General features: G+C 37.3%; 1 protein-coding gene and 1 long non-coding RNA gene across 4 annotated transcripts in view; one reads left to right on the top strand and one right to left on the bottom strand.

Annotated features, from left to right (window-relative positions):
- LOC109147438 overlaps positions 1-9,225 on the bottom strand; it is a 26,542-nt gene extending 17,317 nt beyond the window's left edge. Inside the window, exon 1 of the long non-coding RNA XR_002048657.1 lies at positions 8,351-9,225. This is a non-coding gene — a long non-coding RNA (uncharacterized LOC109147438). The remainder of the gene's footprint in view (positions 1-8,350) is intronic.
- Positions 1-14,775, top strand: part of LOC109147436 (N-alpha-acetyltransferase 35, NatC auxiliary subunit) — a 19,927-nt gene extending 5,152 nt beyond the window's left edge. For all 3 annotated transcript variants that reach the window (XM_019295094.1, XM_019295095.1, XM_019295093.1), the window contains 11 exons: positions 4,290-4,369; positions 4,798-5,073; positions 5,154-5,297; positions 6,609-6,743; positions 6,827-6,925; positions 11,259-11,315; positions 12,163-12,367; positions 13,383-13,501; positions 13,623-13,691; positions 14,001-14,099; positions 14,191-14,775. In XM_019295094.1, the coding sequence (XP_019150639.1) occupies positions 4,290-4,369; positions 4,798-5,073; positions 5,154-5,297; positions 6,609-6,743; positions 6,827-6,925; positions 11,259-11,315; positions 12,163-12,367; positions 13,383-13,501; positions 13,623-13,691; positions 14,001-14,099; positions 14,191-14,430 (1,523 nt within the window). In that variant the 3' untranslated portion in view covers positions 14,431-14,775. The remainder of the gene's footprint in view (positions 1-4,289; positions 4,370-4,797; positions 5,074-5,153; positions 5,298-6,608; positions 6,744-6,826; positions 6,926-11,258; positions 11,316-12,162; positions 12,368-13,382; positions 13,502-13,622; positions 13,692-14,000; positions 14,100-14,190) is intronic.

The following is a 14,775-nucleotide window of genomic DNA, read 5'->3' as shown; positions in this document are numbered from 1 at the left end:
GCCACACTTATTGGTCCTTGGACAATTTTAGTCCTCCGTCAATGAAGCCGTCTGTTGACCGTCTAAATGAGGGGTATTTCTGTCAATTCAACTTATTCTTTTAATCATATGCCTAAAAGACGTTGTTTTGTTGGTCGCTCACTGATGAAGAGGTTGAGAAGCGAGAGTGGAATCGATCACTGATGAAGAGGTTGAGAAGCGAGAGTGGAATCGAAGCAAAGGCAAAGACGACGACGCAACCATCTGTTCCTAGTCGTTCGATGGGCTGTTCAAATGAAATCGTCGGGACGCTCGTCCAAAAGGGTTTAGCGATGACCTCGAAGATCTCAGTGGCGATGAAGGCGGTAATCGATGATGACCTCGAAGATCTCAGCAGTTCGTAGACCCCAACAACCCAGATTGGATTGCGATCAGCCATATGTTTGTGATCGGTCAAAGAATCGTCCGATCGTGCGAATTGCAGTGCCTCTGGAATTTCTTAGGGCGGAGCTACAATCGGTGCTACGTCTAGAAGGGGAATTGCAGGTTGGATCTCTGAATCATAGAAGTGTTCTCTTGCGATTCTCTCTAGATTCTAGGCCTACTCTAGAAGGGGAATTGCAGGTTGGAGGGTTCGGCTGCAAAGTCAAGCAATGGTGGATGGAAAGCAATTTTTGGTTTGCGAAGTGGACACCAGGGGGGGGGGGGGGGGGAGGCAACAGAGATTTGCGAAGTGCCCACGCCTTGCGCCTCTGTGCAGATATCTAAAAGAGAGGAAAGCGTTGCCGCCACCACCACATCTCCGTTGAGAGGAAATGAAGGGAAAACAGATTAATCAAAGAAATCCTAAGCAGATTAGCTCAACAAGTTGTCAAGTATTGTACTATTGTAAGTAGCTGTGAATCGATTGGGAATTTTAGAAGATTATATCCTCAAATTGTAAGGTATGAATTGATGAATTCTATCTCAAAATAAAGTCTGAAGAAGAAGACTGGTTGAAAGGACTAACAGGATGGCTTCGAAGCCGGCTAGGGGCTTGTGGAGGTGGAGGACAACGAGGTGGAGATCGGGCTCGGAGGAGTGGAAGGTGTCGTAGAGCCAGCGGCAGAGGTTGTTGTCGCCGGTGTTGGAGTCGGCTGGCGGAGGAAGTCGGAGATTTGGGTTGCGATCTCGGAGTCATGGAGGAGGGAGAATGCCGGCGTCTCGGAGGAGAGTGACGGCGCGGCGTAGGAGGCGATGGAGGCGAGGGCTTTGATGGCGGTGGGCTGCGATCTCGGAGTCTGCTGTAGTTTATTGTTTTTTCCGCTAAGCTAAAGGGATTCAGTTTATTAAGCAACACTGGTTTAGGCCATCTGGTTCTTGTTCTTGATTCTTGAAAAAATAGAGTGGTGTAGTTTATTGTTTCGCTTGAACACCAATTGATTCAGCAGATTGATCTTCTTATGAAAATGAAGGGTAAAACGAGCATTGACTAATACGATTAGAAGAAGAACACATAAAAAGACAGCTTTGCCCTTCTATTTCACGGTCAACAGACGGCTTCATTGACGGAGGATTAAAATTGTCCAACGACCAATAAGTGTGGCTACAAATTGGCAATTTTTATTATGGAGGATGAAAACTGTCGACACCCCAATAAGTCTAGGACCAAAAATGGAATTAACTCTTATTTTTATAAAACACTAAACCAACTCAAGTTGGATTTGATCTTATTAGATATATATAGTTGAAATTTTTTCTAAAATTGCAACAGTGCTTCATGTTTTGGTATTAAATTACAAACTTTAGAAGGTTTGGCCATAACTATCACAACCTGCAAGGCTGCAAAGTTTGGGTATTTTTCTCACCAATAATCCTAAATTTTATGGGTACATTTCTTTGGCCATGGGCACAACACAGGAAAATGTACCATGAATGGTACCCTATACCATATTTCCTACTGTGTTTTGACTCAAATTAAGACTTCTAATTTCCCTCTGCAGTTGTTTCCTAGCAGTTACTGCACATTATTTTAGTTGATTTTTTTATTTTTGAACTGCTGAAGGATTGTGAGTCGGTTCTTCCATTGTAGTAGACATCTTTTACCAATTTTATTCTACTCTCTTTTATTATCTCTTTCAGTGCAATTATATGCCACTTTCTGTTTGTGTATTAGTGCTTAATGTTCTTCCTTGCAGCTTTACACTGCTAGTTTCTGCTTGTACAGCAGGTTACTTTAAATGGTTCTTTTGTCAAATTGTTTCTTTTGGTTGGCATCTGTTGCATTCGGCAGAAGAGTTATTCATGCAAGAGCAAACCAACACAGGGGAAGCCATGACATGGGAGAAAGCTCTGATGAAGGAAGTCATAATTTAATTACAATTATGGAGTTTGGCTAGATTACAAATTGTTAGATAGTTAAATTAGTTTACTAGTCTTTCAATTACATTAGGATCATTGTACTGTCCTATATATGGAGCAATTCATTACATGAAATAGGAGGCAGAAATTTAATCCCAATCTAAGGGACAAGGGAGTTTTGGGTCTCAACTCTCAAGCAAACCCAGCTTTATTTTTCCCTTCTGTCATTCATTCATTCTGGTGCCTGTGACGAGAGTCCTTATCATTTGGTTCTGTTGTTGGCATCATGGGCAATCAAACTTCCAATAATGCAATATCCAAAGACGAGTTCAACGAACTCTCCAAGTTCATAAACGAATTGAAACACCTACTTACAGCTTTCCTTCAAGTCATAAACACCACCCCAAATCCAACACCGCCTTCATCTTCTGTCATCCATCTAACCACATCACTCATAGTCAATGAGTCCATTCCTTGGTCCCAATACACACAGATGGAGTTCCCTTCCTTCTTGGTTCAGAGGTTACCATTGCAAACACCTCTTTTGTGTCTTGGGTCTCAATGAGGAGGAAGGTATTTTTGAGCCTAAAGTTGAGGAACCTAATGTGGCAGAAATTTTCCTGCATGCCATTACTGGTTTTGATACTGACAAAATGATGAAAATCCAGGTCACAATTGCGGGGCGGCCCCTCCTAGCGTTGATTGATTCCGGAAGTACTCATAACTTAATTGATGCAGCAACAACACGTGAACTAGAGTTGCCAACCTGCCCATAATCAGGGGTGAAGATGGCTGTTGCCAAATGGCAACCACTTGCCAAGTTCAGGATCCTGTGAACAAGTTTTGACCCAACATGGAGCTGATTCTTTCCTTGTTAATCTATTTTTGATTCCACTTGTTGGGTTTGATATAGTTCTTGGTGTTCTTAGCACTTTGGGACCAATTTGGTAGGATTTCCATGCTTTAACGGTGAAGTTTTTCCTGCATGGGAAGGAAGCATTATGGTCAGGAGAAGAACAGGATAAAGTTGCAGCAGTCCACTCCATTCAAAAAGCTTCCAACCAAGGTGTTTTTAGATGGTCTCTTGCTAAACTTTCAGGTAGTGATTTCATGGGTAGAGTCACAAGGGTCCTCCTAATGGGTAGTTTCCCCACTGCCACCAACAGCAGTACTTTGTACAAGACTAAATAGGGACACTCCAGAAGTCTTGGTTTAGTGGGGTGGATTAATAGAAAAAAGATGCATCATGGGAAGCATTGTGATAATTTCAAGACAAGTTTACAAATTTCAAGCTTGAGGATAAGCTTGATACTCCGGAGGGGAGTACTGATGTATTTGGGGGCAGAGTTATTCACGCCAGAGCAGACCACAAAAGGGAAGCCTTAACATGGGAGAAAGCTATGATGAAGTCATAATTTAACTACAATTACAGAGTTTGGGTAGATTACAAATCGTTACATAGTACTTAGTATACTAGTCTTTCAATTACGTTAGAATCGTTGTACTGTCCTAAATAAGGGGCAGTTCATTACATCAAATAGGAGGTAGAAATGTAATCCCAATCTAAGGGACACGGGAGTTTTGGTTCTCAAGCAAACCCGACGTTATTTTCCCTTCTGTTCTTTGTTCATTCTTTTCCTCATTCTTGTGCTCGTGACAGAGCCCTTATCAGTATCTAGACTAAAAATCCCTTTTTGGCTATTTCTTTACCCCTCTTTACCAAGTTGATTTGTTTGTTTTTTTTTTTTTTTTTTGCTGCATTTACTTGTTGAACTTTTGGGAAATATTATGTACTCATTATGTGAAATAATAGTATCCCTGCTTCAAATGTGTTGGTTCCGTTAACTTTATGTTATGCTCTGTGCTAATAGTTTCTTGAGGTTATGCCTCTTAAAACTCTGCTCTTTTGAGTGTTTCATAGTCAGCAATCTGTAACCTTCTGATAGAGTCATAGTGCTCATTTTGTGCAGATATAGAGCCATTACAAGCTGTCCTTGATCTGGAAGAAGGATTCTGTAAAGCTTTATTGTGCCGCTTACGCTTTCGTAAGGTCTTATTCTCTGTTTTCTTTTTCTACTTCTTCTTTGTGTTAGATCCCATATATTACCTGAGGCCTTGATTGTCATCCTGTGAATTCACGGAGTACGAAATTAATGAACATGCTTCCTTTTTGTTAGGTTTGGTTTAGTGCTATTATAGAAGATTGATAATGATGACCAGGCTGATACATTCTTCATTGAATTAGAAGCTTTTTCATCTTACTTTCATTGATTTGGTAACACAATCTTTAAACTAGTTGATTTTGAATATGAAATGTTAATGAAATATGAAGGAAAGAAAATCAGCTGTATGGCCAGTTGCTCTAGCTATAATGATATTAACAATGCAAATAACATTGGGAATAATGGAATATACATTTTTGTGAAAAGACCACATTTTTCCTTGGTAACAATTCCTGTATGTGCTCTGTGGTTTCAGCACTTCTACCATGTTTTGACAAATATGAAGAGACCTCAAGGCAGAGGCTTTGAATTGGCAAAGAAACATATTGCTTCTTGCTTACAAGAGATAGATTCCATGCTTAAAATGGAAGGATTCCTGAGTTTGAACAATGCATATGAGATGCCTGAAGATGCAATAGAAGATAAAACAACTGCCTCTGGCTGTGCACCTATTGGATTTGATTCTACTTTAAACAGTAGATTATCAGCTCCAGCTCCACCTCGTGCAATTAAGATTCTCAGCTGGAAAAAGGTGAATGTAAACAAATTCAAAAATCTTTTTGGTTGATTTATTTAACTTATCCCTTTGAAAGATGTTTTTCCTTCCATTAGGCAATTGATTACTTCAGAAAGCTTCTTAATGAGCTAAATGCTATATGCTCCCACAATTTGGATCCAGTGTTTGAAGGTGTTTTGCACTTCATAGTCGAGTTTCAAAAGTTGCAACCTGAACTAGTTGCTAGAGCTCATCTCCAGGTCAGTTTCATGACTTCATCATTCCCTGAGGAACATTGTTGTTTGTTTGAATTTTTTATTTTTTTTCATTCAAGAATATTTATAACTTTTATGACATATTTCATCTGAAGGCTGTCTTCTTTTGCTATCTTTGTCTACATTATTTGTTGGTTTTTTCTTTCTTATCAAGACAGTTTTAGCATGTTACTCACACCTTGTACTTTGAAGGAAATAAACAATCTTGTTGCAGAAAATATCTTTCAGTTCATTGCAAAATGTTCCATTTGAGTTTTAGAGTTTAGCTGGGGCATCATTTATTGGTTTAGCCTGGGTGTGGAGCTGGTAATAGAATTGGGAATGAAGTTAGTTGAGGTCTATAAAGTTGTGATTTAGTTTGTGCAAGTTTGCATCATACTGATGGTGAAGAGATCATGCAGATAATTCTTGTGCTCTTGCATCTCGGTGTGTATGATGTTTGATAAATTTTCAGATTATCTTTTCAGGAAAAACCATCATTAGAGTGTGTTAGTAAGTGAAGTTGGGCAAGTTTTTATTGGTCAAGAAACCATTCAAGTGCCAAGTTTACTTTTATGTTTTTCTATATTTTGGGTTTTTACTAATTCCGTACTCAAGGTTTTCTGGATTTGTTATGAGCTGTGCTTTTTTCTTTTCTTAATTTTAAATGCTATAAACTCTTCTATTGACACTTCCATGGTGGAGAACTGGAGATATCTAAAATCCTATTTAAGGTTTACATAATTATGTATCAAAGTAGTTTCTTGAAGATATGTGCATCTTTTGAACATGATTGAGTGCCCATGAGTGTGTCAGAATGTGTGTGTGTTACTAGTCTGAGTGTTTAATTTTTGAGAAAATATTTGACACTGTTGATGAACAGATGCTATATCCAATGATGCACCAGAACTTCACTATTGATTGAGTCCCTTTTTGCAAAAAGTAATACTCCGTAATCTTTAATATTAATTACATTTAATTATTTAAAATAAATCTTATTTAATTTAGAAAACTCCTAACCTAATTAATCTGCATAGACTAAAGCAGAATATCTAATTTATTCAATCTTCACCATGACTCTGTCTTTTGTTGTTGCAACTTGCTTTAAAGCTTTAAATTAAGCAAAATGCCAGAAGTCATCTCCTATTCAAGCTTTAAAGCTTTATGATCTGGAATTTTTATCTAATGTCACAATCTATTATCTTCATACATGTAGCTATTTACTAGCCATTACTGTAGCCTTGCTTTAGTGTTACATGTTCCAGAAAGTAAATATATTTGGATTCTCTCATTCTCATGCTACAATGTAAATAACAGCATTTGCTAATTCAAGATGGGAAACTCTATGGACGTGATCCTCTCTTTGCTGTGATCTGTAAAGCAGCTTTATTACCTCCAGCTGCTAAGGACCATGATATCCAAAAGAATGAAACTTTCTCCCAACTTGGGCAGGTAAATATGTGATTCTTGAGAGTTGAGACACTCCTAAAACTTCCTTTTAGATTCTATCTTTTAATAATTGACCTGTCTTGCAGTTATTGATAACTTTGTTAAGGGTTCTTTGTACAAATCTTGCATGGCAAAGACGTAAACTTGGGAAAATTTTACAAGATTGGCGTATCATATATGTACAGGTTGAACAATTTTGTCCTTGAAATATACTAGTGTCTTGCCACTTGTTGATTCTCTGCTCCTTTTCTTTTTACATTTTCATTATATCCATAATACTTCTGCATTTTTTGTTTCATCAAGTAATTTTCCCTTTTCAATAGCATTCTTTGATTACATTGGATATCATCTTTTTGCTAAGATTACGATGACTAAGATATTAATAACATCTTAACCAAATGGAATTGTCTGTTGTTAAAACTTAAAAGTATGTAAATAATATGAAATAAGTATTTGTCAATTTGTTGCATTGAGGAGTAGATGAAAAATGGAGGGTAATACATACTCTTTTTCCTCCTGGGAAAATACAGTGTGCATCCTTTTCAGTGTGAGTATTTGTTCTTTAAGAGCTTAAAGAAATTGTATTTGGTGGAAACATTTCTCAGAATCCTGTAGGAAAAGTACATCTTAACTTGTGCACTTGGTTTCTTGAAAAGTTCATCGTTCAGAGGCTAAGGGCTATTTAGTTCCAAAAACTGTTTTACATTTCCAATTTTTTGAAAAATTTCTAGTTATCATTTCTCATCTGCTATCTTCTTTTAAAATGCTTTGAAAAATTTCTAGTTTTCAATTGCTTTCTTCTTTTAAAATGCCACATGTATGGTAAATAACAATGTTATGGTGGCCATGGGAGTAGGCAGGTTGTGATAGGGGTGAAGATAGACAAGTAGTAGTGCCGGTATGTAGGCAAAGATGGTAATGGAGGTAATGGTGGTGGTTGGACAGTAGGTAGGTGGTGATGGGGTGTAGGTTGGTGGCACGAGGGTAGGTAACTAGTGGTGGGTAGGTATGTAGTGGAGGGGTAAGTATGTAGTGGAGGGGTAAGTAGGTCAGTGGGTGGGTGGGAATTTGGGAAGGTTGAAAGCTCATAGGTAAGGGTGATGGTGATTATAAGTGATGTATGTTTTTGTATTTAAAAAGTATTTAAACAATTGTTTTTCAATTTTTTTTGTTAAGATAGAGAAGAGTGTGTTTTCCATTCTCTTTGTTAATTTGGAAAATAGTTGATTTTGAACAGAAAAATTGTTTTTCATTTTTCTAGAAAATTAAAGAATTCTATAATTACTAAATAGGCCCCAACATTTCCACAAGTTTTATTGACATACAAGAAATATGTGAGCTTCGTACTTTAAGTGGTCCTTTGAGAGAGTGCCCAAGTTTCTTTTAGGGGTAGAACAAAGGTGGGGTTGGGAATGGTCCTTGACCCATGTTCAAAAGTTCAGAGAAGTACCTCAATGTATTCTGGAAGCTCAATGTGTATCCCTCGAAGTGAATACACCACCTTATAAATACATGCTAGAGGACTTATAGTAAGGAAACAAGTTTCCATATACCTACCCACTCAAATCCCTAATCTCCAGGCTTCCTAATATGTAAAGGTTCCATATTACTTGTATATTCCATAACACCCCCCTTAAGTTGGAGCATAGATATTAATCATGCCCAACTCGTTACACAAATAACTAACTCAGGTCCTAGTTAGGGCCTTTGTGAATAGGTCCCCGAGTTGTTCTTCGGTCTTCACAAATCCGGTGGAGATTAACCCTTGTATCTTTTCACGAGTGAAGTGGTAGTCGATCTCTATGTGCTTGGTTCGTTCATGAAACACCGGGTTTGATGCAATATGAAGAGCAACTTGATGATCACACCGTAGTTTTGAAGGAATCGGAGCTTTGAAACTAGACTCATTCAAGAGGTTGTTTATCCACATCACTTCACACGTTGATTGTGCTACGCTCTATATTTAGACTTTGCACTCGAACAAGAAACCACATTTTGCTTTTTACTCTTCCACGAAATCAGATTACCTCTAAAGAAAACACAATATCCGATTGTTGATCTACGATCCTCTTTGGATCTTGCCCAATCAGCATCAGTGAAACACTCAATCTTAGTGTGACCATGATTCTTATACAGAATTCCATGTCCTAGGGCTCCATTCAAGTATATGTACATATATGTATATACCCAAATTTTTTATATTTACAAATTTACCTAAATATATATACTAAATCTCTAATTTCCTAACCCAAATTTTCACAATTGTTCTTTGTTCCCAATTTTTCTTTGCGAGTCTGTGACGTTGATGTTGGACGGCAAACACGGATGAAGATGTCGCTTCGGTTTGGACTTATTTTAGTTTAAGAAATTTGAAATATGCATTGTGGACTTCTTGTTTAGGTTTTTCAAATTTAAATTATTAGTGAAAATAAATAAATAGTTATATGTGTTAGAGAACTAGGGAATGTTTGAGTCTTCAAACCGAACCGAACAAAACCAAATCCGATCCGAAACTGTTATTTCAAACCGAATCGAAACCAAACCGAAATAAAATTTGAAACCGAATGGTTTCATTTTTTAAAAATTGAAAAAATTGAAACCAAATTGAACCCGAAAAAAACTGAATCGAAAATCGAAATGCCCACCCCTATATGTAGACCACTGACTAGATGATGCTTGTTTTGGACCACTTGTAAACCATGGAGTGATCCGATTTGCCTTTCACCATCCCAAAGCTTGCAACAACTTGACTAAATTTCCCAAACCATGCATGTGGATTATGTTTTAGCCCATATAAGGACCGACGAAGTCGGCATACTTTCCCAGACTCCCCTTGAGCAACAAACCCAAGAGGTTGCTCCATGTACACCTCTTCATGAATATCCCCATGCAAAAAAGGATTCTTGATATCAAGTTGATGTAGAGGCCAATCATGATTGGCGGCCATTGAAATGAGTAACCTGATAGAAGTAAGCTTAGCCACAAGAGAAAAAGTGTCTGAATAATCGACTCCATAAGTTTGGGCATCTCTTAGCCGCAAGACTGGCTTTTAGTCGAGCAAGACCCATCAGAATTAACCTTGACGGTAAACACCCATTTACAACCAATAGGCCTTTTACTTGCAGGCATGGTCGTCGGATGCCGGCAATCCTCCCTAGGTGGGCGGTGACGGTAGCAGAGTGAAAAAAGAAATCCTTCCTTTATCGTAAAGGCTCTGATACCATGTTCGAAAGTTCAGAGAAGTACCTCAATGTATTCTGGAAATCTTGAATATTAGGAAATCATTGTTGAATATTAGGAAACTCCTAGTAGGAGTGGGCTTAGTTTCCTATTCCTATTAGGCTTGATTTAGTCCCCATGTTTCTATAAATATAGGATCCTTATATAGATAGAAGTATAGAGTATACAGAAAGACAATCTATTGTTATCTTTTCTTTCATTATAAATATTTATAATACATTCTTTTTGTTCTCTTTTTCTTTGCTTTCTCACATATTTTGCTTTCGCCTAACTGGCAAGTGGTTGTTATTCTCCACCCGCCAAACCTTTCAATCCCTCAATTTCAACATGGTATCAGAGCCTATTTTCCTAGGCTATTTTTCTTCCAATTTTTCCAGCAACACCAATTTTTCGGCATAAACATGAACCTGCGATTGTCTCTTGGATTACGACGTGTCTATGATGGTTTAGTTCAAGATCTACCACCACACTCACACTCGAAATCACGTCACGACCTTGCCTAAGAAATGCCAGTGTCATCTGTCGCAGCATGCTCCCACGCCCACACGTGGCATCACAATTGCCTGATCTCCGTTTGGATTTTCTCAAATCTCTTCTTCTTCGGTGATTTTGTAATCTCACCTCCTACACTGTTGGATTCCTATCCTCTTTGCGACCTTATCTGGAAAATTTCATCGTCATCCTGCATTGTCTCCGGCGTCATGCGCCGGCGCGTGAGTTCTCCTATGATGTATTTTTCCGGTGAAAATTTTGTAGATTGTTTTTTTTTCCCTTCTTTGGACCTTTTCTGGTGAAATTTGAAGGTTTTTTGGGTTTGGTGCCAAACTTCTTTCCAGTGTGCTTTGGCATAACCGTGTTTGGTCAAGGAGCATATTTAAATTTTAAATCTAGATAATTTGACAAAGGAACTGGCTGTTTATTCTCAAGCTTTAAACTGGAATGCTTGATTAGGTTTTGAAGTACAATCTATATTTATTAACGCCAAACACTTGTACATTGCCTTCTGTGTTTATTTATTGCCTTAAAAGAAAGATGGTTTAGAAACAAGTCAGCTAGAGACCAAAAGAAAGCGATTGTACAAAGAAAAGATTTGCATAGGAAAAGTCTTTTTAAATTCCACATCCTAACATCTCATATAGTCATATATATTTCTGGGTTTTTATTTGTAGATGCACCTATTGAAATTGAAGTTATTTAGTTTTGATGCCTTTGTATCTGAACTTGATATAGTCCATTTGTGAGACCTTGTCCAATTTATTGATTTAATTTGTCGAACAGCTAGAACTGGCTTTCAGAAAGGAGTTTGGAGAAACTTCTAGTAATTTATCAGATGAGGTAAATATCCTACCAATTTAATAAATTAGTTTTCAAGTCTTTGAATTATCTTGATTATTCTTTTATATTACTCTATAAATTGGAAATCTCTACGTAACATAATAAAGAAAATTTCTGAAAATGCAAAAGAAAAAAGACGCCAGTTCATCTTTGTATTCTTGTGCATCTTGCAATTCTTTTACCATTTGGTTGTACAAATGTCAAATACCATTATCATAGTGTCTTGTCTTACTCTTATGTCCTTGAATGAAGTCTGTGAATGGATTTTGCATGCACTTAGGATATTTTACATGGTTGCTGTGTAAATTTAACCAGAAATCTCAGTTATCTTAAAAGTTAAATCCTGTACGCTTGAAATGGGAATGAGAAGGAGGTTCGGAGAAAAATGATTTGTGCTTTTAATATTTCTACCTCCCCAGTTGTCTACTGTTCCATCTTTTGTGAAAAAATTTATAGATAAGGGGTTACCATTCTCTATCACGTGCGGCATATGAATATGAGTAGAGGACTATTCCACTTGGGCTAGATCTGTTCTGTTTTAGTAATTTCTAGAGGTGTGGCTGTGTTATGGCAGTGTATAGAATTGTGTAGAAAGTATGCGTTTTATTATATTTCCCAGTTTTGTTATGTTTCCCAGACAAAAATGAGGACATAATTGTGTTTTTATGTGTCCCATTATAGTAATGCTTCCCAGCATAAGATGAATATATAATGGCGTTTTTATGCCTCCCATTATAGTAATGTTTCCTACATTTTTATTGTATCCAACATACGTATCCAAAAAACAACCATAATATGTACTTTTGAAAGATTAGATGTGCATCATTGTTTTTTTGGTCTTCTGCAGAATATTTGCATGAAGATATTCAAGTACATTCTTGTGTGGATAGAGGAGCAAACATACTGGATAGCCTCCCGTTTCCTTGTATTGGGTTTTGATCTGGAACTATATTCTACTAGTGAGTATTGTATGGTGTATTGGTACATATATGTGATCCTAACCAAGCTTGCGGAAAAAACACACTTCAGATTGATGGCAAGCAATGAAAATGGTAATGTGCTGTTTCAGCTTTTCTTTCTATTTTACTACTTCCCTTCCCTTTTTTCTTGTGTGTTAAGCATGTGGGTTTGGCAGTCTGAGTTCATATCCTTGAGACACATCCCTTGGTAGGTAATTTGAGAAGAAATGTATATAATCACAGAAGTAAGCATTTGAGTAGGAATTGGAGGAGTTTTTATCATATCCAAAGGCTTCATTTGATGATTTTCACCATTGGTCTATATTGTAGCTAGAAAAGTTTTGTGCTTGAATGTCTACAAATCACAAGTGCATTTTTGGATACATTTTTATTCCCCCTTCAAGGAGGATAAGGGGAAAGGGAGAAACTATGGATTGTCTACAATACATATTTACCTCATGATACACTTAATCTTCAGTATCCAAAGACTAACCAGCAGACTCTAAACTTTATAAAGGCTCTTTTTAACCTCCTATTGATAAGGCATCTAAGGGCTGACACCCGTGTAATATCAATATCCTGTCCTATCTATACTGGTCTAATCTTTTACAAAATCAACCTCAGTTACAGACTCTTTAAGTCATCTAGGGACACCATGTTGACATTAGTGTGGGTATGGGATGTGTGCAGCAATGGACTGAAAGGGACTCTAAATTTGAGAGCTCAAGCCATGGGCATCTTTTGTTGGTCAAAGAATGTAACTTTAAAGTTTGAGATGTGGTGTGGGTAATATTTGATTTTGCTGGGCCTTGACTGGGTCAAATATTATGGACTTTTGGGGTCTTATTATTACATTTCTTTGGGATGTTATCTGGCATTACACGTCTCTTGAAGAGTCATGTCACCTGTTTTCACTTGTACATGCTCTATTTTTAACGAGATGGGATGTGCTTTTAAATACTAATTTGTTCAACAGGAGCTCCATTTTACTTTTCCCATTTCCAAATACCCATAGCCACTCCTCTAGCTGTTTCTCTGTATCTTTCCATTCAGATTTTGGTGCTCAGAGATGTTATTTATTTCTCATTTGATTAAGCTTTTTGATCAGTAAAGCGGAAAGGGAAGAAGAAGAAAGATTTGATGAAGGATGGGGCAAAAGATTACCCGTTTCCACCAGTTGTGTTATTTCTCCAGTGCCAGATATATATAGCTGAAGGTCTTACAATGGTAACAGACATTTGTTTTTCTCCTGTTTTTCCCTGTGGCTGTGAGGGAGAGAGAGAGACGGGTGGGGGTGGGGGATTTGTATTCTCTTAGACTTTTTGAGTAATGTCTTGGTTTTTCTCAGATGCTTGCAGCTTTGAGGAATGAACAGAAGATCTATCAGAATGTGGGACCTTTCAACACTGAGCATGAGGTATGCCATTTGTCATAGGTCATTTTGAACAAACTTTCATGCTAGATTTTGTTTTCCCTTACTGGAACCCCACCTAGATTATATTTTATTTTGTTTTCTTTTTATTTTCTTGCTCCAATCTAATTCATTTGCCAATTCCTCTGTTTGGACTAAAGTCTAAAACCCACCATTTCGCTCTATTCTGCAGTAAGGGAAATGATATCTGTCTGAGGATACCTTCTAGCAAATTGCATGTGGACTTTAACAATTTATGGCTCTAGTTTATAATAGATAGTTACATGTTGTTTACTGGTTAAACATTTTGTGCAGAGATTTATGCAGCACTTTGAGCTCCTACAGAAAGCCTGCCTTCCTAATCATATATCTTATTTTTCCTTCAAGGAAGCAACGGCTCATGCTCGCATATCTGTGAGTGAGACCTTTGGCAATAATATTGGATTTGTTCTTTTTGAGATTTACTTTGTAGCCTTTCCAGCTTACCCTGCTTTTTATTTTATAGACAGTATCCATGTATAACTTCTTCAAGGATGCTCAAAGAATCTCAAAAGAGCTAAGGACCAGTTTTTCTAATGATCCTATCAAAATGGCTGAACTTCGAAGCATAGAACAGGTGGCAGAACACAATGGTGTTGCTCTGAATCTTATCAGCCGGTTAGGTTCCCTTGACTCATCGCTCAAGATTTACTTTGAATTCAGCCACCATCCTTACTTTGCTACTGCTATTGTCAAGAGATCTTGATAAAATTTTTGCCATAGGTTCCTTTTTCTAATCCCCTTGAAAAAAAGGGTATTAGATGGAGATTTTTTTTTTTTTTTTAATTATTTTTTTCCCCATTAGCTGCTGTAACAGTAGGGCCCTCTTTTATTTTACTTTATTTTTAAATTTTTAAATGTTAAATTCCCCCTTTCCCCAATCTGTTTCCTTATTTTTGATCATTAGAGTGATGGATGTGATAATGTTATCTGCAATCAGAGAGAATATCCTCACTGATAATGTGCAACTTAGAATTTGCGGGATAATGTATCATAGATTGAGTTTTTCGTAAAAGAATTAATTAATAGAAGAGTCTTCTCTCTGTCCTTT

Source organism: Ipomoea nil, unplaced genomic scaffold (assembly GCF_001879475.1).
Source record: "Ipomoea nil cultivar Tokyo-kokei standard unplaced genomic scaffold, Asagao_1.1 scaffold1993, whole genome shotgun sequence".
Lineage (NCBI taxonomy): Eukaryota > Viridiplantae > Streptophyta > Magnoliopsida > Solanales > Convolvulaceae > Ipomoea > Ipomoea nil.
This window is presented reverse-complemented; position numbering and strand designations above follow the sequence as displayed.